This window comes from Ranitomeya imitator, chromosome 2 (assembly GCF_032444005.1).
Source record: "Ranitomeya imitator isolate aRanImi1 chromosome 2, aRanImi1.pri, whole genome shotgun sequence".
In the NCBI taxonomy this organism is placed as follows: Eukaryota; Metazoa; Chordata; class Amphibia; order Anura; family Dendrobatidae; genus Ranitomeya; species Ranitomeya imitator.
Window position 1 is genome coordinate 698,917,363 of NC_091283.1, and position 23,045 is coordinate 698,940,407.

General features: G+C 43.6%; 1 protein-coding gene across 2 annotated transcripts in view; it reads left to right on the forward strand.

Annotated features, from left to right (window-relative positions):
• Window positions 1-23,045, forward strand: part of CSGALNACT2 (chondroitin sulfate N-acetylgalactosaminyltransferase 2) — a 110,594-nt gene that overhangs the window by 77,629 nt on the left and 9,920 nt on the right. For both annotated transcript variants that reach the window (XM_069753112.1, XM_069753111.1), the window contains 2 exons: window positions 12,150-13,029; window positions 18,575-18,791. In XM_069753112.1, coding sequence (XP_069609213.1) covers window positions 12,375-13,029; window positions 18,575-18,791 — 872 coding nt within the window. In that variant the 5' untranslated portion in view covers window positions 12,150-12,374. The remainder of the gene's footprint in view (window positions 1-12,149; window positions 13,030-18,574; window positions 18,792-23,045) is intronic.

The window sequence follows — 23,045 nt, forward strand, 5'->3', positions numbered from 1 at the left end:
ACTCCGATCCCCCCCCGTGCTCCGAACCACCCCCCCTGCACACCGATTCCCCCCCCCCCTGCACACCGATCCACCCGCCCGCACACCGATCACTCTCCCCCATGCTCCGATCCCTCCCCCCCCGTGCTCCGACGCCCCCCCGTGCTCCGACGCCCCCCCGTGCCCTGATCTCCCCCCCTTATACTTACCGATCCTGGCGGGGTCCGTCAGTCTTCTTCCCCGAGCGCCGCCATGTTCCAAAATGGCGGGCGCATGCGCAGTGCGCCCGCCGAATCTGCCGGCCGGCAGATTCGTTCCAATGTGAATTTTGATCACTGTGATATAATCTATCACAGTGGTCAAAATAAAAAAACAGTAAATGACCCCCCCCATTTGTCCCCCATAGATAGGGACAATAATAAAATAAAGAATTTTTTTTTTTTTTTCACTAAGGTTGGAGTTAGAACTAGGGTTAGGGGTAGGGTTAGGGGTAGGGGTAGGGGTAGGGTTAGGGTTAGGGGTAGGGTTAGGGTTAGGGTTAGGGGTAGGGTTAGGGTTAGGGGTAGGGGTAGGGTTAGGGTTAGGATTAGGGTTTCGGTATGTGCACACGTATTCTGGTCCTCTGCGGATTTTTCTGCAGCGGATTTGATAAATCCGCAGTGCTAAACCGCTGCGGATTTATGGCAGATTTACCGCGGTTTTTCTGCGCATTTCACTGCGGTTTTACAACTGCGATTTTCTATTGGAGCAGTTGTAAAACCGCTGTGGAATCCGCAGAAAGAAGTGACATGCTGCGGAATGTAAACCGCTGCGTTTCCGTGCAGTTTTTCCGCAGCATGTGTACAGCGATTTTTGTTTCCCATAGGTTTACATTGAAATGTACACTCATGGGAAACTGCTGCGGATCCGCAGCGTTTTCCAAAGCGTGTGCACATACCTTTAGAATTAGGCCATGTGCACACGGTGCGGATTTGGCTGCGGATCCGCAGCGGATTGGCCGCTGCGGATCCGCAGCAGTGTTCCATCAGGTTTACAGTACCATGTAAACCTATGGAAAACCAAATCCGCTGTGCCCATGGTGCGGAAAATACCGCACGGAAACGCTGCGTTGTATTTTCCGCAGCATGTCAATTCTTTGTGCGGATTCCGCAGCGTTTTACACCTATTCCTCAATAGGAATCCGCAGGTGGAATCCGCAGGTGAAATCCGCAGGTAAAACGCAGTGCCTTTTACCCGCGGATTTTTCAAAAATGGTGCGGAAAAATCTCACACGAATCCGCAACGTGGGTACATAGCCTTAGGGTTAGGGTTGGGTTGGAATTAGGGTTGTGGTTAGGGTTAGGGGTGTGTTGGGGTTAGGGTTGTGGTTAGGGGTGTGTTGGCGTAAGAATTGAGGGGTTTCCACTGTTTAGGCACATCAGGGGGTCTCCAAACGCAACATGGCGCCACCATTGATTCCAGCCAATCTTTTATTCAAAAAGTCAAATGGTGCTCCTTCCCTTCCGAGCCCCGACGTGTGCCCAAACAGTGGTTTACCCCCACATATGGGGTATCAGTGTACTCAGGACAAACTGGGCAACAATTACTGGGGTCCAATTTCTCCTGTTACCCTTGAGAAAATAAAAAATTGCTTGCTAAAACATCATTTTTGAGGAAAGTAAAATGATTTTTTTATTTTCACGGCTCTGCGTTGTAAATGTCTGTGAAGCACTTGGGGGTTCAAAGTGCTCACCACATATCTAGATAAGTTCCTTGGGGGGTCTAGTTTCCAAAATGGGGTCACTTGTGGGGGGTTTCTACTGTTTAGGCACACCAGGGGCTCTGCAAACGCAACGTGACGCCCGCAGACCATTCCATCAAAGTCTGCATTTCAAAACGTCACTACTTGACTTCCGAGCCCCGACATGTGCCCAAACAGTGGTTTACCCCCACATATGGGGTATCAGCGTACTCAGGACAAACTGGGCAACAATTACTGGGGTCCAATTTCTCCTGTTACCCTTGAGAAAATAAAAAATTGCTTGCTAAAACATCATTTTTGAGGAAAGAAAAATTATTTTTTATTTTCACGGCTCTGCGTTGTAAACGTCTGTGAAGCACTTGGGGGTTCAAAGTGCTCACCACATATCTAGATAAGTTCCTTGGGGGGTCTAGTTTCCAAAATGGGGTCACTTGTGGGGGGTTTCTACTGTTTAGGCACACCAGGGGCTCTGCAAACGCAACGTGACGCCCGCAGACCATTCCATCAAAGTCTGCATTTCAAAAGTCACTACTTCCCTTCTGAGCCCCGACGTGTGCCCAAACAGTGGTTTACCCCCACATATGGGGTATCAGCGTACTCAGGAGAAACTGGACAACAACTTTTGGGGTCCAATTTCTCCTGTAACCCTTGGGAAAATAAAAAATTCTGGGCTAAAAAATTATTTTTGAGGAAAGAAAACGTATTTATTATTTTCACTGCTCTGTGTTATAAACTTCTGTGAAGCACTTGGGGGTTCAAAGTGCTCACCTCACATCTAGATAAGTTCCTTTCGGGGTCTAGTTTCTAAAATGGGGTCACTTGTGGGGGGTTTCTACTGTTTAGCCACATCAGGGGCTCTGCAAACGCAACGTAACGCCCGCAGAGCATTCCATCAAAGTCTGCATTTCAAAATGTCACTACTTGACTTCCGAGCCCCGACATGTGCCCAAACTGTGGTTTACCCCCACATATGGGGTATCAGCGTACTCAGGAGAAACTGTACAACAACTTTTGGGGTCAAATTTCTCCTGTTACCCTTGGGAAAATAATAAATTGCAGGCTAAAAAATCATTTTAGAGAAAATAAAATTTTTATTTTATTTTCATGGCTCTGCGTTATAAACTTCTGTGAAGCACTTGGAAGTTCAAAGTCCTCACCACACATCTAGATTAGTTCCTTTGGGGGTCTAGTTTCCAAAATGGGGTCATATGTGGGGGATCTCCAATGTTTAGGCACACAGGGGCTCTCCAAACGTGACATGGTGTCCGCTAATGATTGGAGCTAATTTTCCATTTAAAAAGCCAATTGGCGTGCCTTCCCTTCCGAGCCCTGCCGTGCGCCCAAACAGTGGTTTACCCCCACATATGGGGTATCAGCGTACTCAGGACAAACTGGACAACAACATTTGCGGTCCAATTTCTCCTATTACCCTTGGCAAAATAGGAAATTCCAGGCTAAAAATCATTTTTGAGGAAAGAAAAATTATTTTTTATTTTCATGGCTCTGCATTATAAACTTCTGTGAAGCACCTTGGGGTTTAAAGTGCTCAATATGCATCTAGATAAGTTCCTTGGGGGGTCTAGTTTCCAAAATGGGGTCACTTGTGGGGGAGCTCCAATGCATAGGCACACAGGGGCTCTCTAAACGCGACATGGTGTCCGCTAACAATTGGAGCTAATTTTCCATTCAAAAAGTCAAATGGCGCGCCTTCCCTTCCGAGCCCTGCCGTGTGCCCAAACAGTGGTTTACCCCCACATATGAGGTATCGGCGTACTCGGGAGAAATTGCCCAACAAATTTTAGGATTCATTTTATCCTATTGCCCATGTGAAAATGAAAAACTGAGGCGAAAAGAATTTTTTTGTGAAAAAAAAAAGTACTTTTTCATTTTTACAGATCAATTTGTGAAGCACCTGAGGGTTTAAAGTGCTCAATATGCATCTAGATAAGTTCCTTGGGGGGTCTAGTTTCCAAAATGGGGTCATTTGTGGGGGAGCTCCAATGTTTAGGCACACGGGGGCTCTCCAAACACGACATGGTGTCCGCTAACGATGGAGATAATTTTTCATTCAAAGAGTCAAATGGCGCTCCTTCCCTTCCGAACCTTACCATGTGCCCAAACAGTGGTTTACCTCCACATGTGAGGTATCGGTGTACTCATGAGAAATTGCCCAACAAATTTTAGGATCCATTTTATCCTGTTGCCCATGTGAAAATGAAAAAAATTGAGGCTAAAAGAATTTTTTTGTGAAAAAAAAGTACTTTTTCATTTTTACGGATCAATTTGTGAAGCCCCCGGGGGTTCAAAGTTCTCACTATGCATCTAGATAAGTTCCTTGGGGCGTCTAGTTTCCAAAATGGGGTCACGTGTGGGTGAGCTCCAATTTTTAGGCACACGGGGGCTCTCCAAACGTGACATGGTGTCCGCTAAAGAGTGGAGCCAATTTTTCATTCAAAAAGTCAAATGGCGCTCCTTCCCTTCCAAGCCCTGCCGTGCGCCCAAACAGTGGTTTACCCCCACATATGAGGTATCAGCGTACTCAGGACAAATTGGACAACAACTTTCGTGGTTCAGTTTCTCCTTGTACCATTGGGAAAATAAAAAAAATGTTGCTAAAAGATAATTTTTGTGACTAAAAAGTTAAATGTTCATTTTTTCCTTCCATGTTGCTTCTGCTGCTGTGAAGCACCTGAAGGGTTAAAAAACTTCTTGAATGTGGTTTTGAGCACCTTGAGGGGTGCATTTTTTAGAATGGTGTCACTTTTGGGTATTTTCATCCATATAGACCCCTCAAACTGACTTCAAATGTGAGGTGGTCCCTAAAAAAAATGGTTTTGTAAATTTCGTTGTAAAAATGAGAAATCGCTGGTCAAATTTTAACTCTTATAACTTCCTAGCAAAAAAAAATGTTGTTTCCAAAATTGTGCTGGTGTAAAGTAGACATGTGGGAAATGTTATTTATTAACTATTTTGTGTCACATAACTCTCTGGTTTAACAGAATAAAAATTCAAAATGTGAAAATTGCGAAATTTTCAAAATTTTCGCCAAATTTCCGTTTTTATCACAAATAAACGCAGAATTTATTGACCTAAATTTACCACTAACATGAAGCCCAATATGTCACGAAAAAACAATCTCAGAACCGCTAGGATCCGTTGAAGCGTTCCTGAGTTATTACCTCATAAAGGGACACTGGTCAGAATTGCAAAAAACGGCCAGGTCATTAAGGTCAAAATAGGCTGGGTCATGAAGGGGTTAATCGGCCCCTTTACTTTCAGTGAAGTTCATTGTGGATCTCTGAATGATCCAATGTTGTCCTAAATGCCTAATGATGATAAATATAATCCACCTGTGTGTAATCAAGTCTCCGTATAAATACACCTGCTCTGGGATAGTCTCAGGGTTCTGTTTGAAGCACAGAGAGCATCATGAAGACCAAGGAACACAACAGACAGGTCCGTGATACTGTTGTGGAGAAGTGTAAAGGGAACCTGTCACCCCCCCAGGCGTTTCTAACTAAAAGAGCCACCTTGTGCAGGACTAATGCTGCATTCTGGCAAGGTGGCTCTTTTAGTTCTTGGTGCTGTAACTGCAGAAATAATCGATTTTTGCAATTTGTCCAAAATACCTTGAAACAGTCCTGGGGGCAGGTCTTTACTCCCTAATGCAGACGCAGCACCGTCATCACTCATGCCCTCTTGGCGCCTGGCACCGCCTCCTCAGCGTTGTTTTCAACTGTCTCGGCGCCTCCGCTGTTATCTTATAGAAGAAAATGTCTAGCTTCACCGAATCCGTGAAAAAAAGTTTTCTTTATTCACAAACTTAAACATGGATACAAACTTCAGCACAAACCATATGGGTAAGAATCTCAACGCGTTTCTGGAGACTAAGCTCCCTTAATCATGACATTCTTGAGATTCTTACACATATGGTTTGTGCTGAAGTTTGTATCCTCCATGTTTAAGTTTGTGAATAAAGAAAACTTTTTTTCACTGATTCGGTGAAGCTGGACATTTTCTTCTCATGGATTCTACACGCCCGGACGCAGCGGGTCCGCGCTCCCGAGGCTCAACTTATGCATCGCAGGTGAGCTGGTTTATATTCATGCTGTTATCTTATGCCTGGAGCATGCGCAGTTAGCGCTGCCTGTCTTCTGACATCATTTGATGTCTTGCTGACTGCGCCTGTGCAGCCGCGCTGCCCGAGAGCCCACCCCGCAGGGTGAATAAATCAGAAGACCTGTTGATTCTTCACCCAAAATTTACATTTGGTATCTTTGTTTGAAGCCTGATATGTGGGAAAAGGTTGAAAAGTTCCAGGGGGCCAAATATTTTCGCAAGGCACTGTATGGCCGGTTCGTATAAGACTTCAATCTTTTCCTGTTACCAAAATTCCCCATACCAACAATCCCCTCCTGTCTTAATAATCATACACTGGAGACAATATTTTGGATAAAATTGGCCACATCGCCCATTTATTTGAACAAATAATACAAAATTGTGAATTACTGGAAAAAGAGGGAGGTCCTTAGTGCTACCAGATCTGACACACTTTGACTAATTATTCAATTTAGAAATATCTTTACCCTCAGCCGTGAAACCCAAGCTTGATGGCACCACACCACGGTCAGTGATAACATAACGCCAACCACCGGCTCCCAGGGTCCACCCCCGTCCAATTCCCCACTAAGTGCCAGATGACCCATTATTAATTCCACCTTGAAAGGAACCCCTTAACCAATTTTTTACACCAACTCCAAGGACCCTAATATGTACTACTTTTGTTTAAAATAGCTCCCCAAATCCACCTCCCCACTATACCCCCCACACCACACCAAACCTCTCATGCTCATGAGATACAATATAAAAATCAAGAATGAGTCAGAACTAGGTAGACCCCATAAGGCGTTGGTTGGGCCGTGAGTAGAATAGTATGTGATAGGTGGTTATGGTTTTGTATTTAATAAAGGGGAGGGATTATGGGGGTATATATAAAGAAAAATGTGGGAAGGAGACCATCACTTTGTGGTAATAACTCTAGAATGCTTCAACATATCCCATTGATTTTGAGATTGTCTTTTAGTGACATATCATATTTTATGTTAATGCTAAATTTAGGTTGATATATTTTGCATTGATTAATTAAAAAAAATTAGCAATTTTCAAACTTGAGTGATTATTCCTTTAGGCTGTATGCACACGTTGCGGATTCTCTGCGGATCCGCAGCATTTTTTGCGATGCAGAAACGCTGCAGATCCGCAATTGATTTACAGTACAATGTAAATCAATGAGAAAAAAAAAAGCTGTGCACACGTTGCGGAAAATCCAGTGCGGAAACGCTGCGGTTTACAGGAAGTAGCATGTCACTTCTTTTTTGCGGATCTGCAGCGTTTTTGTACCCATTCCATTATAGAAATCCGCAGGGGTAAAAAACGCAGTAAATCCGCAAAAAAAAAAAACGCAGCAAAAACGCTGCGGATCCGCACAAAAAAACGCAACAAATCCGCAGACGTGTTTTCTGCCAGGAGAGGCAGGATCCACACCAGAAATTCCTAAGGCTATTCCACAACGTGTGCACATAGCCTGAATCCAGATAGTCACACCACAAAAAACATTTAATAAATGACATTTCCCTCATGTCTGCTTTACATCAGCACCGTTTTGTAAAATGTTGTTTTATTTTTTTTTTTTTTTTTTTTGCATTTTAGAAGATTTAAAAATGTAGCATCAATTTTTTTATTTTTTCATTTTTTCAAGGAAATTTACAAAACGTATTTTTTATGGACGTGTTCAATTTTGAAGTGACTTTGGGGGTCCAATATATTGGAAACATCCAAACGTGATAACATTTTAAAAAGCGCGTCCCTCAACGTATTCAAAATTGCTTTCAGGCAGTTTTTTAACCCTTCAGATGATTTTCAGGAATTAATGCAAGGTGCTGTGACAGGAATAAAAAGTGCATTTTTACCACCTACATTTTGTAACTTTTGAACAGGCCGCTATAGCTGGCAGACTCCATTATTTGGCAAAGAACTGTCATGGCAAACATCAGGAGCACACAATCAAAATCTCAGGGTGCCAATGGGATTAAAGAGGAAGCCCCCACACTCTGTTAACCATCTAGATGCTGTAGTCATTATTGACAGCAGCCTTTAAGGGGTTAAATGACCATAGTCAGTGCCAACACTGATCGTGGCTGATGCAGCAAGTTGTCAGCCATAGTGGACAGCTGATAGCTGCTGGATTGTCACCCGTCGGGGGATGCTATTCTCTTTTATCACAGTCAGTAAAAGGACGTATTGGCGGTCACTAAGGGGTTAAAACTGAAATTGAACTATTTAGATCTTTTTATAGGGGACTTGGCTCCTCTAAAAATCATACTGGTTCTGTAGATTTAAGTAAAATATGTTTTAGAGATTTTTTTCTTACACATGTAAATGACCCCCTCATGCACCCTTTGTGTGGCCAAGTGCTCGGTGCACCTTTCCTGCCCCCTGAATTACAATACAATTACAAGGGGGTGGAACAGTGTACCGAAGCCCCCTTATTTACATATCTACTAAAACTATTTTTTCTCTGCAAAAATATACTTCAATTACAGTATCAGTATTATTATTATTTTTTTTTATAGGGGCTTATTTAGACCCCCAGAACTATCCTATGAAGGTCTAAATAGTTTGATTTCAGTTTTGGGGTGACCCCCTCCCTTTAATGTATATGTGAATTAAGCAGAGATGAAAAAAATAGAAGACATACCATTTACCGTTACTTCAGTTTTACATCCATATTTCATCCATATTATCTGATACATTAAAGGGAATCTACCACCAGCTTTTTGCTATGTAATCTGAGAGCACAAGAAAGTTGGGAGCAGAGACCCCGATTCCAGCGATATGACACTTGGGCCACGTTCACACGTTCAGTATTTGGTCAGTATTTTACCTCAGTATTTGAAGTCAAAACCAGGAGTGTGACAATCAGAGGGAAAGTATAATAGAAACATATGCACCACTTCTGGATATCACCCACTCCTGGTTTTGGCTTACAAATACTGAGGTAAAATGCTGACCAAATACTGAAAGTGTGCACTGGGCCTTATTTTGGTGTGCTCTTCGATCATTCACCTGCAAATATGTTTTTTCTGGTAATCAGGAGCGTCTTTTATAAATCTTTTTTTTGGACTTTTTTTTTGGAGTTGAAAGAAATGTAACAGAAGCTTGGAGAAGAATGGCTGCGGAGCTGAATGAGCCATGTGGCCAGCCAGTGGGAAATCGCGCTTTTCTCCGCAGTCCTCTTGTATATGTTGTGCATGGAGCCAAATACGCTGGCGAGTACACGTGCAATCCATATATCATTGCCAAGTTGCCGCACACCAATCCAGCTTGTCATGCGTCATAGAGAACAAGCCAGCATTACAGCAGCTCCTGAACTACTTGTTGCCCAAGTTTCTGTCATTTGTTACTAGGAGGATTGTAATGACTTAAGAGACAGATGGTAGACTAGCAAGAAGTTGTGCAGATACTGGAGTAAAACCTGACCGCACAGGATTGGTGGTCTAGAAATATAAGACTGCACAAAAGAGTAGGATATCCCCCCCAAAAATAGCACCCTATCCAGTGAATCCCAGTGGCCCCCAGATTCGGGGCATTAGAACACGGTGAATTGGCTCTATCTTTCTCTAAATGGTGCAAATGTGCTGCCTGCGCTGCATGGTGGGACTATTCAGTGCAATGTTCCGCTAGTTCCATAGAAAATGAGTGTCCCAGAGTCCTCATATTCACCACCGCTCCAGTCACGAAGGCTGTAGAGCCCCTATCTCAGGATTGCCGGGGGGTCCCAGTGGTCGGAGCCCAAGTGGTCAGCAAGTTATCACCTATCACATGGTTATGGGATCATTTGTTTTCCATTATTAATAATCTATTAAAGTTTTGTCTTCTGCGTCACACAGATGTATTCTGCTCATAGCTGATATTTGCTTCCTACATTGCTTCAGCGTTTCCGGACGTTGGGGGCACAGTGGCATACTTGGTGTAGCCTGTTTCTTAGATTGCTTGTGTATAGTGCTGAGCGAGTATACTCGTTACTCGGGTTTCACAGAGCACGCTCGGAGATTTAGTTTTCGTCACCTCAGCTGCATGATTTGCGGCTGCTAGCCAGGCTGAATACATGTGACGAATGCCTGTTTGTTAGGGAATTCACTCATGTATTCAGGCTGTCTAGCAGTTGCAAATCATGCAGCTGCATCGATGAAAACTAAGTCTCCCAAACACTACAAAATACTTGGAGACCACCCGAACATGCTCTAGGAAACCCGAGCAACGAGTATACTCGCTAGTCCTCTGGGGAATTCCTTGCCTTTACTACTCGCTTGCTGAATTTTTGGTACATTCCTCCTGTACCCTACAGGTGCCAACACTGGTTTTCACTAAAAGGGTCCCTATACATAGTGCGATTCTCAGCATCAGACAACTGCCAAGTGACAATATGTTTGCCAGTTGGCGGTCTGTTACTTGCCAGACAGGATGACATGCTACAGATGTGTAACAAATGATCTGTGCTAGATCCTTCAGCGCGCATTGGCTGCCATTGTTCTCGGCAGCGCAGGATGATACATTGCCGAGAACATTATTTATTATTATTATTTATTGTTATAGCGCCATTTATTCCATGGCGCTTTACATGTGAGGAGGGGTATACATAATGAAAACAAGTACAATAATCTTAAACAATACAAGTCATAACTGGTACAGGAGGAATGAGGACCCTGCCCGCGAGGGCTAATACCATTATTATTAATTTGCACAGTTATTTTTTGTGCAGTGCAAGAGCTCATTTCACATGAAGAACTAACATCTTACTGCTTGCATTGGGTGATCAGCAGCGTGTTTCAGACTACACATTTATCATAAAACGTGTTCCTAGAAACACTCATTCACAATAATCGGGCAGGGTCAGTCCCTACTCATTAGAGAAGCACTTCCATCAAAGTGTTTATCCTCTTAATATATTGCAATCATCAAATTACATAGCGCGTTGTGCTTACAATTGCTAGGTTTTCCTGTCTACCCTGCTAATTCTTCTGTTTTCTATGTAGAAACAGGAATAATCTTTATTTCCTTCATAAATCATTCCCCTCTTAAACGCCTGACCCAGCTTCTCCCTCCTCCCCCTGCCAGGAACTTTTGCAAGGACTCGTGACTACAGGGAAAGTCGATTCCATTCTACAGAGCACTGAGATTTAGTCAGTTTTTAATCACGTGATGTCTAATTCGAAAGATAAGAATTAATTGGGTAGAAGAGCAAAATGAGCAATTGTAAGTACACAGTGCTATATAGTATGAGGATTGCAATATAGTAAGAGTGTACTCTTTGATGGGAGGAGTGCTTAAGTAGGCACCCTTGACCTGTTCCCATTGTGCAGCTATTACCTCAACTCCACACTCCTGTTTGTATTTCTAAAAGGTTATACTCATCTTAAAAAAAAATTGAAGTGTTTGTAAAATTAAGCAACTTTGCAATTTTCTTGTTACAATTCCTCTCCATTTCACTTTCCCAGCAAAATGAATGAGATTTCTGAAATCTCATGCACATGTTGCTCATTAGAATTTCATCAATTCTTTTCAGTGTTACTGGAGTGTTTTTCTCCTATTCCAGTACAGGTGAAAAAATACACGAAAAATCAAGCTAAAGTGTAGCAAAATTTTAATACACATTTTTGATGCAGAAATGTCTGCAGAAAATACTTAAGGTGTGCACATACCCTAAGGCTTTGTTCACACTTACGGTAGCTTTTTTTCTGCAGCCAAAACCTATTCTCTTGGAAGTAATAACACTGCTTTGAAAATAATGCCCGCTTTGCTGCATTTTTGCAACCATTTCTGATTTTGGTGCATTTTACATGTGTAATTTATGTACAGCACATATTTAATAAAATTAGTTTCATTTGCTAAAAACATTGCAAAAATGCTGTTTTTGCATCACTTTTTTATTTCCTCATTGCTTTCTATAAGTGAAAAATTGCTGCAATAACGCTGCAGTTCTCAAATTCCGTCAGGAGAAAAATCAAACTTGCTCATGAGATTTCTGGAATCTGAGGTTTTGTTGATAATGTAAAAAACAGCTTTTAATTTGCATTAAAAAAGCTTCAAAGACTCTGCATGTTGAACATAGACCTAACACTACTGCCATTTACCCCAGCGTTGCTACCTGTTTAATCTACCTTTTTGCCCTCCGCTTTGCAAATCTATTAACTTGCTCAGTTCAAACTTTTAACACTTATTAAAATGCAATAAAAAGACCACTTTCTTTACTTTCTTCTCGTAACCTGAATGTTATGGATCCATTTTTCTCTTCAGTGTTCCTATTTCATACAATAACATGATGCAGTATTTTGTATACTTTTTAACCTTCATTGCCATTCTTTTTCAGGTTTACACAAATGTACACTGGATCGTCACAGTGAAATGTACAGTTTAGGAGCTTCTCTTCAGCAAGCAGAAGGTTCTATCCAACAATGTTTGAATAGAAAACTGCATAGACATGTGTGGTCCTGTCTTGATGGAAGTGTACTGTTTTGGAACAGAAAGAACAAACTCCACAGACTGATTCTCTAAATTGTCTTCATGCACAAGAAATATACTGATTTCCAAGAGAATGCCCAGGAGAGGGTTGTATCTCCAAGGCAAAACCCGATGGTTATTTGTAGGACTTGCCCTGGTTTTCAGCCTAATGCTTCTCACATATCTTTTAGAATGTGCCCCTATGCCTGAAGGAAATGGCTCTCTTCCTGGTATTGCAGGAGAGATGTACAGCAAAGAATACTACCAAGCTCTTCTTCAGGAACAAGAGGAGCACTACAAAAGTCGAGCAACAAGCCTCAAAAGACAGATAGCCCAACTCAAGGAGGAGCTTCAAGAAATGAGTGAGAAGCTGAGGTTGGCACATGAGAAGAAACAATCAGCTGGCAATGGTGCAGGGCACCAAGGTACCAAAGAGCAGCCCTCTAATGACCTACTTGAGTTTCTACATTCACAGATTGACAAGGCAGAAGTTGTGGTGGGTGCTAAACTTCCCAGTGAATATGCAGTTGTGCCCTTTGAAAGTTTTAATTCTATGAAGGTTTACCAGCTAGAGATGGGGTTAACACGCCATCCAGAGGAAAAGCCAATTAGGAAGGACAGAAGAGATGAACTGGTTGAAGCTATAGAAGCTGGCCTGGAAGTCATAAATAATCCTGATGAAGATGATGAAGAACAAGAGAACAAAGGGTTGGAAAAACTGCTATTCAGTGAATCGGATTTTGTGGAAGGTATGTTCTGTGTGATATTCTCTTTCACACATTGCTATATTTGTCAGTAGCTGTGAGAATGACTTCAAAAGCAAAATATTCACAAATGACAAGAAAATGTGTAGATTGGATTACAGTGACTTTACCTGTTTAGCCTACATTCTCCATGATCCTTCTTCCAAGTTCCGCAAATGAAGTGGGTGAACAAGTGCTCAATGGTGAGGTCACCCACTTATTTAACCAGGGGCGAACACTGACAGGTTGGGGCCCCTGTGCAAGAAATGTCTCTGGGCCCCCCTCCCTGCCCGGTACGCTGCTTATGATTAGGACAATCTGGGACCTCTGGAGCCTCGTGCTCTGAGAAACAAGCCAGATCGCCCTCATTATTACTGCCCTGCCATCAGGGGCATACATAGCAATCACAGGGCCCCACAGCAAAAGTTCTATTTGGGCTTCCGCACACCTCTAAAAATATATATGTTTATATTTTTCCACTAAGATGGAAATATATATACTGTATCTGTTTGTAATAAATATATATATATATATCTCTGATAACATCTGGTTCAGCAGGCTCCAGCACAGTCATACTTGAAGTCAGGTGACAGCTGCTAGTGTCACCTATGGTAGTGAATAGGACACTGCAGACATGGCTGACACTCTAGTTGGCACATGACAGAAAGTGTGCAAAGTGCATCCTCGTGGTTACGTGATTACTGCTGGAACCAGCAGAGCCCAACAATATGTATTATATTACATTATATGTCTGCTATCCGTATCATCTGGTATCTGCTCTATTCATTGTTAGTGATGAGCGAATATACTCGTTACTCAAGATTTCTCTAGCATGGTCGGGGGTCCTCCGAGTATTTTTTTAGTGCTCGGAGATTTAGTTTTTCTTGCCACAGCTGAATGATTTATATCTGTTAGCCAGCTTGATTACATGTTGAGATTCCCTAGCAACCAGGCAACCCCCACATGTACTTATTCTGGCTAACAGATGTAAATCATTCAGCTGCGGCAAGAAAAACAGAATCCCCGAGCACTAAAAAATACTCTGAGGACCCCCGAGCATGCTCGAGAAATCTCGAGTAAGGCTACTTTCACACAAGCTTCGGTACAGGGCCGTCGCCATGCGTCGGCCCAACTTACCGACGCAAACTGCAAAAAAAATGAACAACGGGGGCAGCGGATGCAGTTTTTACAACGCATCCACTGCCCCACTGTAAGGTCCGGGGAGGAGGGGGCGGAGTTCTGGCCGCGCATGCGCGATCGGAAATGGCGGACACGACGCACAAAAAAATGTTACATGCAACTTTTCTTGTGCCGACGGTCCGCCAAAACACGACGCATCCATCGCACGACGGATGCGACGTGTGGCCATACGTCGCAATGCGTCGCTAATGCAAGTCTATGGAGAAAAACCCACCCTGCGGGCAACTTTGCAGGATGCGTTTTTTTCTCCAAAATGACGCATTGCGACGTACGTCACACAACGCTAGTGTGAAAGTAGAAAGCAACAAAAAATGGAGTTCCATACAATATAATGCAATCAATAACCGAATATTTTATTACACAATTAATTTACAATAAAAACAATTTTACATATAAGGAAGGAAGGAGACCCTAGTAAACACCCTAATTCCAGGCATGGGAAATAAATATTAATAATGTCACCATGGTATTAATAAACAGCACCGATGCTAATACAAAGAATTATGGTGTAAGCCCATATGTAACTGGTTTTAATTAGTATAATAATATAATGTAAACCACCATACAACCATAGTAGATAGCAAGAGTTTCCATACAAAAACAAGTGTCACCCGCACGGGGAGGAAACCAAGACAAATAAAGTGCATACAAGGTGCATATTTAACAAAGTTCCTTACCCATGGTGAAAGTAACCAGCTGCCTGGAACCCTGGATAAACCCCCTAACGCGCGTTTCGCGTAGCTTTCTCAAAGAGGGTAATGAGTTGATTAGGAACGTCTAACTGGTCTGTATGAGCCAGAACTCTTAGGGTATGTTTCCACGTTCAGGAAACGCTGCGTTTTTGACGCTGCGTTGAGCCACAGCGTCAAAAACGCAGCGTCCAGATGTTACAGCATAGTGGAGGGGATTTCATGAAATCCCATCTCCACTATGCTTTAAAAGACGCATGTGGTAGACCCGAGAAAACGCACAAGCGGCGCGTCTTTTAAGTAAATAGCATGTCCTTACATTGCAGAAACAACACAGGTGACCTGCCAGTGACCTCAGGTGCAGATTTGGTCAGGATTTTACCTGCATAAAATCCTGACCAAATCCTGATGCAATCCTGAACGTGGACGCATACCCTTAATGGTTGGTAGGGGATCAAATATTTATTTCTCGCTGCAAAATCAAATACATTTTATATAATTTATACCATGTGATTTTCTGGATTTTATTTTTGATATTCTGTCTCTCAATGTTAAAATTAACCTACCCTTAAAATTATAGACTGTTCAAGACTTGTAATAGTGGGCAAACTAACAAAATCAGCAAAGGATCAAATACTTATTTCCCCCACTGTACATCATATCTGAAGTCACTTGTGACACTGGACTGCTGGTATTCTCCTGAAGTTTCAACACCGAGGCTGGGGCTATAGGGTGACTTTGCCAAGACACATTTGTGCAGCTGAAAATTGCACGATGTTGATGCTATGTCCCACAATAATGAAAGATGTTCTACAACCACGACATGTAAGCTGTAAGAAATTTAAATCTGATGAGCTTTTCGTGTGTCACGGTCGTGGCAACTTGCTAATCATAACAAAAACACATTCACTTTCATAATAGTGCAGTTTGTACTAGTGTCAATGTTGCTTAGCAGTCACAGCCTTGCAGGGGTTTTCTGGGACTTTATATTACTGTCCCTCTACTTAAAGGGAACCTGTCAGCAGGATTGTGCTGAGTTAACACTGTGTCAGGTCGGTGCCGTTATACTTTTCAGTTTTGAGTTAATGATATGCTTGTGCTCCGGGGCTGCCTGTGGGAAGGGGAGTCTTCACGTGGTGCTGCTGACAGGTCACTGATCTCTCACTGACCTGCCCTTTAGTTTACATCTATATACATAATTGTCTAAGGGGTACTTCCGTCTGTCTGTCCTTCTGTCACGGTTATTCTTTCGCTGATTGGTCTCGGCAGCTGCCTGTCATGGCTGCCGCGACCAATCAGTGACGGCCACAGTCCGATTAGTCCCTCCCCTACACTCACTGCCCGGCGCCCGCACCAGAATCTTCCACTCCCCGCTCACACAGGGTTAATGGCAGCGGTAACGGCCCGCGGTGTAACGCACTCCGTTACCGCTGCTATTAACCCTGTGTGTCCCCAACTATTTACTATTGATGCTGCCTATGCAGCATCAATAGTAAAAATGTCATGTTAAAAATAATAATAAAAAAAAAAAGCTGCTATACTCACCCTCCGCCGCCTTTCTCGCTCCTCTCCACGCTCCCGGGACCGCTCCATTGCAAGCGGCAGCTTGCGGTCCGGTGCCGTCCCAGGGCTGGTGTGCGAAAAGGACCTTCCGTGACGTCACAGTCATGTGACCGCGACGTCATCATAGGTCCTGCTCACACCAGCCCTGGGACGGCACCGCAAGCTGCCGCTTGCAATGGAGCGATCCCGGGAGCGTGGAGAGGAGCGAGAAAGGCGGCGGATGGTGAGTATAGCAGGACTTCAAGGGCCTTCGGAAGGTGAGTATATGTTTTTTTTTTTTTTTAGGTCTCTATACTACGTGGCTCTGTGCTGTATACTCCGTCGCTGTGCAATATACTACGTGGCTGGGCAATATACTACGTGGCTCTGTGCTATATACTATGTGACTGGGCAATATACTATGTGGCTGGACAATATACTACGTGGCTGTGCAATATACTACGTGGCTGGGCAATATACTACGTGGCTCTGCTATATACTATGTGGCTGGGCAATATACTATGTGACTGGGCAATATACTATGTGACTGGGCAATATACTATGTGACTGGGCAATATACTATGTGACTGGGCAATATACTATGTGACTGGGCAATATACTATGTGACTGGGCAATATACTACGTGACTGGGCAATATACTACGTGGCTGGGCAATATACTACGTGACTGGGCAATATACTACGTGGCTCTGCTATATACTATGTGGCTGTTCAATACATGACTGGGCAATATACTATGTGACTGGGCTATATACTACGTCGCTGGGCAATATACTACGTGACTGGGCAATATACTATGTGGCTCTGCTATATACTATGTGGCTGGGCAATACGTGACTGGGGAATATACTATGTGACTGGGCAATATACTATGTGACTGGGCAATATACTATGTGACTGGGCAATATACTACGTGACTGGGCAATATACTACGTGGCTGGGCAATATACTACGTGACTGGGCAATATACTACGTGACTGGGCAATATACTACGTGGCTCTGCTATATACTATGTGGCTGGGCAATACGTGACTGGGCAATATACTATGTGACTGGGCTATATACTACGTCGCTGGGCAATATACTACGTGGCTGGGCAATGTACTACGTGACTGGGCAATATACTATGTGGCTGTGGCCAATATACTACGTGGCTGTGGCCAATATACTACGTGGCTGCGCAATATACTACGTGGGCTGTGCAATAATATACTACGTGGCTGGGCAATAATATACTACGTGGCTGGGCAATATACTACGTGGCTGTGAACAATATACTACGTGGGCTGTGCAATATACTACGTGGACATGCATATTCTAGAATACCCAATGCGTTAGAATCGGGCCACCATCTAGTAATGAATATATGTATATACTTTAAAAAAAACTAAACCTTCTGCAGTCAGATGCCGGCTGTTGCGCATGCACTGCAGCATGATCGCATATCTGTTGTGCATATAATTATTTTGTTTAGTCTTATTTTTATAATTTTTTAATAGCTGTAAATTATTCAGCTGCGGCGATGAAAACTAAATCTCCGAGCACTAAAAAAATACTCGGAGGACACCAGAGTATGCTCGGGAAATCTCGAGTAACGAGTAGATTCGCTCATCACTAAGTAGAACGGCTGATGCGCTGAGTTGTGGAACTGCACAGTATAGCTCAATCAGTGGAATAGTGGCTGCTACCAGGTACTGCACATATGCCCCCTAGTCTAATCAATAGGGCAGATGTGCAGTACCTGGCCGCAGCCAGGATGCAGGTGATGGCGCTATACTGTGCAGCTCCACATCTCTGTACATCTGGCACCAGGATGAATGGGGATGCTGAGTGGTGCAACTCCCAACAATCAGATATTACTGATCGGTCCTATGAATTTTGTCATCAGTTTAAAAGTTTCGGACATCCCCTTTAAATGTGAGGTTTATTTATTTTTCCATGACCCCCTGACAATCCAGAATATTTCAGTTTCTGGCACAAATCATATCCCTCGGATACTGGATTAAAGTAATTTGAATAATTAAATATTTTGTTTTGCTATTTTTTTAAGTTTGAGACTCACTGTATTTTAATTTTTTTTTTTGCGTCTGTCATTATTAGGTTATTATCGAACTGAAAGGGATAAAGGATCCCATTATGAGATGTTCTACAGGAAAACTGAATCTGAGAGTTACCACCATATCACATTATTCAGACCCTTTGGACCACTCATGAAAGTCAAAGTGGAAACACAGGACATCTCGAAAACCATCATCAACATCATCGTCCCCCTGTCCGGCAGAACTGAGGCCTTTGCACAGTTCATTGAGAATTACAAGTAAGAACCTGAGGCACATGTGAAGTTTATTTCTTTAGTTGTTTCGGATGCGGGACATTTTGTCAGTAGTGCAGATCCACAAAACTGTAGGTGTGCCAGTCCGGGAGGTGGGCAGTGTAGCAACTAAAAGGGGGTTTCTGTTGGTACATTTCATCCAGGTTTGGGAATTCTGAGGGGCGTGCAGGATGTTTCACCACCAATCCTTGGGTAATCGCCAGCTTCATTTCTAGACACTTCAGACATTGCACTGAAAGATTACCATTGAGCATTAGTCCCCACAGTCTTGTGACTGTTCAGATAAAAGATGTTACTCTCAGCCTGACTGTCTTTGCGGGGAAAAAAAATAATTTCAGCCTGCACTAGTTTCCCCGAGTCTCGGATGAGACTCACCCATTCAAGTCTATGGGTGCATAGAGGGGAAAAAATGGGTGCTACACAACATCCAAGTGTCATCCAATGTTCAGATGTATGCAGTTGATGCATTTCTATTATAAACCTAGGAAACCTATTAGATCACCTACATTTTTCAATGTTTACCTCATACCAATGTCACATGGATGTAAAAAAAAACACAGGGATGAAAATAGTCTGAAATTTTGGGATGAAACTCGGGCGATAGTTTATACGCTCGTCTGCAGTCGGCCAAAATGTTGAAACAGTCTCCATTAATAGACCAGCAGTATATAAGTATAATATAGTACATAATGTACAAAAAAATCACCTCCTCAAAATTGATAGCGCCGCCATCCCCTGCTAAAGTGGACCCTTAATATGTGCATCAAACGAAGCTGTTCACAAACTATGTATCCATGTTAGTCACTCTGTAGCATTTCCAGGGAAATTCTAGAGTAAAAAATAAAATGCCTATTTTTTACTCTGATTTTCAAGCTAGAAGCCTCCATCTCCTGCCGTACTACCACATGGAGAGGTTAATAATCCTTTCCGGCTGCGCACAGTATGATAATGTGGTAGTTGTGGAAGCTGAACCGTTGCGGTGTGTAATTTCCTTTGTGTTGTCCCTCTTAATGTCTGTGGAAACAGATGGTGTAGATTGCCTGAAACATTTTTGAAACCCTGACTTCTTCTATTGGTGTCGATGCATAGTGAAAGGGCATGCAGTAATACATAGGATCACAATGCTGCACGTGCCATAAAGTACTACAAGCAATAGCTATAGAAACAGAGAAACTGTCATAGCTGTCAGAATATAGTCCCCAATAAAAAAGAAAACACAGAAATCTTAAATTATACAACGTGTAATTTTCATTATAATGTGCCTTAGAATAAAGTTACACTGCGCAGTGACCGCCATAAAATAAGCCCATCTGATTCCCCATAGAGCATGACCACTTGCACCCGCGTATGTTCTGCATTTATCTGCAGCAATGTGTCTCCCCTATAACCACGGTTTCCCCCACTACGATCCTGGGTGAAGCAGGATACAGTGAACCTTCCGGAGTCTGTGTGGTCTGCTCCACCTGCGGTTCTATGACCCCGGGGGAGAGGTACAGTGCAGGTGGAAGACTGGACATTGCTGAACTCCTGCTCTTGGCACCAGTCTCCACATGTGGCGCCCAGAGTGGGCAGGACTGCCATTCCGGCTCATCTGCTAGTTACAAGGGGCAATGTTTCTTCATGTTCAGTTCCAGCTCTGCATGGTGAGCGGACAGGGATTGTGCCCCAGTGGAGTGAGCGTGCAAGCTGTCCGCACTTTAACCCCTGCGGCTTTAGGGGAACACTGGTCTTCACTGTAGCCATTAATGGCTTAGCCAGTATCACCAATCTTCATAAATTAAGCATGTAGCATGTAGTTTTTAAAGTGTAATATTAATTGTGTCTAATAAAGAGTTATTAAATAAAGGGTACCAGATTCATGCTCCCCTCACCACCGCAGACAGGAATCCAAGCTTGGCTGCATGATTGTAGCCATGTATATTTTAGGCTATGTGCACACGTTGCAGAATTGCTGCAGATATTTCCGCAGCAATTCTGCAACTCCCTGCCGCGGGAAATACACATGCAAAATTGGCATGCATATTCCCTCTAAACACTAGCGTTTTGCAAGTGTAATTAGCTTGCAGAATGCTAGCGTTTTCCAAGAGATCTGTAGCATCGCTTGGAAAACTAATTGACAGGTTGGTCACACTTGTCAAACATAGTGCTTGACAAGTGTGACCAACTTTTGATGCTACCTATGATACTGCCTATGCAAAAAAGATATAATGTTAAAAATAATTAGAAAAAAAAAAAATTGTGATATTCCCACCTTCCGGCGACCGCCGCAGCCTTCCGGCTCCTCGCAATGCTCCAGGCAGCTCCCGTTCCCAATAATGCCTCGCGGCAATGACCCCAGATGATGTAGCGGTCTCCCGAGACCGCATCATCACAGGTCGTTGTCGCAAGGCATTATTGGGAACGGGAGCTTCGCGAGGTGCGGGAAGACTGCCGGGGACGCCGGAAGGTGAGAATATCACGATTTTTTTATTTTAATTCCTGTTTATTTATTTTTTTAACAGGTATATGGTTCCCAGGGCCTTGAGGAGAGTTTCCTCTCCTCCACTCTGGGTATCAACCGCACATGATCTGCTTACTTCCTGCATGGTGGGCATAGCCCCATGCGGGAAGTAAGCAGATCAATGCATTCCTGTGTGTGCGGAACCCCCGCGATTCCGCACAAAGAATGAACATGCATGTGCACAAAAAATGCGCAATGCATTCTAATAATAGGATGCATAATGTAAGTGGGGTTTTTTTTTAGCATTTTTCGTCGGAAAATGGCTGAAAAAAGCGCTTAAAAGACCGCTAAAAATCCTTAACGTGTGCATATAGCCTTACTCTCAAACACTGCATTGTACCAGGCATTATCCAGCCTGGGACTATGGAGAGACCCAACTAGTCCGGAGGTGCCCCCACCAGCTTCTCCCCCACTCATTGGACTGACTGGCCTCCAATCAGCTGGAGTTGCGTGGGAATATCTTGACTGGTGACCACACTGGACTAGTCAGGACTCTCTCGGCTTTTCAAAATGTTTTCTCTGAAACATCAGGGTGTTTCCTAGTAAAATTTGTCTGGCTCCCATCACCTATCCATATCCTATCATTCTTCCCTTGGGTCAGGCAACAAATTTAGTGACTGATTCACTTCATAGGGTCGTTCTATTTCTAGATGTCTGACCTCTGGGACCGCCTGCAATCCAGAGTTTGTGCTCTGGAGTCCTGTTTTGAATGGACTATAAAGGTACCTTCACACTGAACAACTTAACAACCATATCGCTAGCGATCCGTGACGTTGCAGCGTCCTGGATAGCGATATCGTTGTGTTTGACACGCAGCAGCGATCTGGATCCTGCTGTGAGATCGTTGGTCGAAGCAGAAAGTCCAGAACTTTATTTCGTTGCTGGATCTCCCGCAGACATCGCTGAATCGGCGTGTGTGACGCCGATTCAGCGATGTCTTCACTGGTAACCTGGGTAAACATCGGGTTACTAAGCGCAGGGCCGCGCTTAGTAACCCGATGTTTACCCTGGTTACCATTGTAAATGTAAAAAAAAACAAACACTACATACTTACATTCCGGTGTCTGTCCCCTCGCCGTCAGCTTCCTGCACTGACTGTGAGCGCCAGCCGGCCGTAAAGCACAGCGGTGACGTCACCGCTCTGCTTTACGGACGGCCGGCGCTGACACAGTGCAGGGAAGCTGAGGCTGGGGGACAGACACCGGAATGTAAGTATGTAGTGTTTGTTTTTTTTTACATTTACAATGGTAACCAGGGTAAACATCGGGTTACTAAGTGCGGCCCTGCGCTTAGTAACCCGATGTTTACCCTGGTTACCTGGGGACTTCGGAATCGTTGGTCGCTGGAGAGCTGTCTGTGTGACAGCTCTCCAGCGACCAAACAGCGACGCTGCAGCGATCGGCATCGTTGTCTAGATCGCTGCAGCGTCGCTTAATGTGACGGTACCTTAAGTGTGCTTGGTTGATCTCTACTCCATTCATTCTGCCAGGGACTGGCAGAAATAGCCAAGCATGCGCACCTCTGCTCCATTCTGGCCGTGGGCTGCAGAGACCCATTCTCAAGATTACAGTGCTCTCATTTCTGGATTGCTGGGTGTCTCAGCAGTTGCACCAGCAACGATAAGCAAATTATACCCTGTTCTGTGGGCATCTGTAGATGTATATGACGTTCAGTCACAAGGTAACAACACAACCATGTCAAGTACAACTACATTAACTTTCCTCATTGGATTCCTTTTG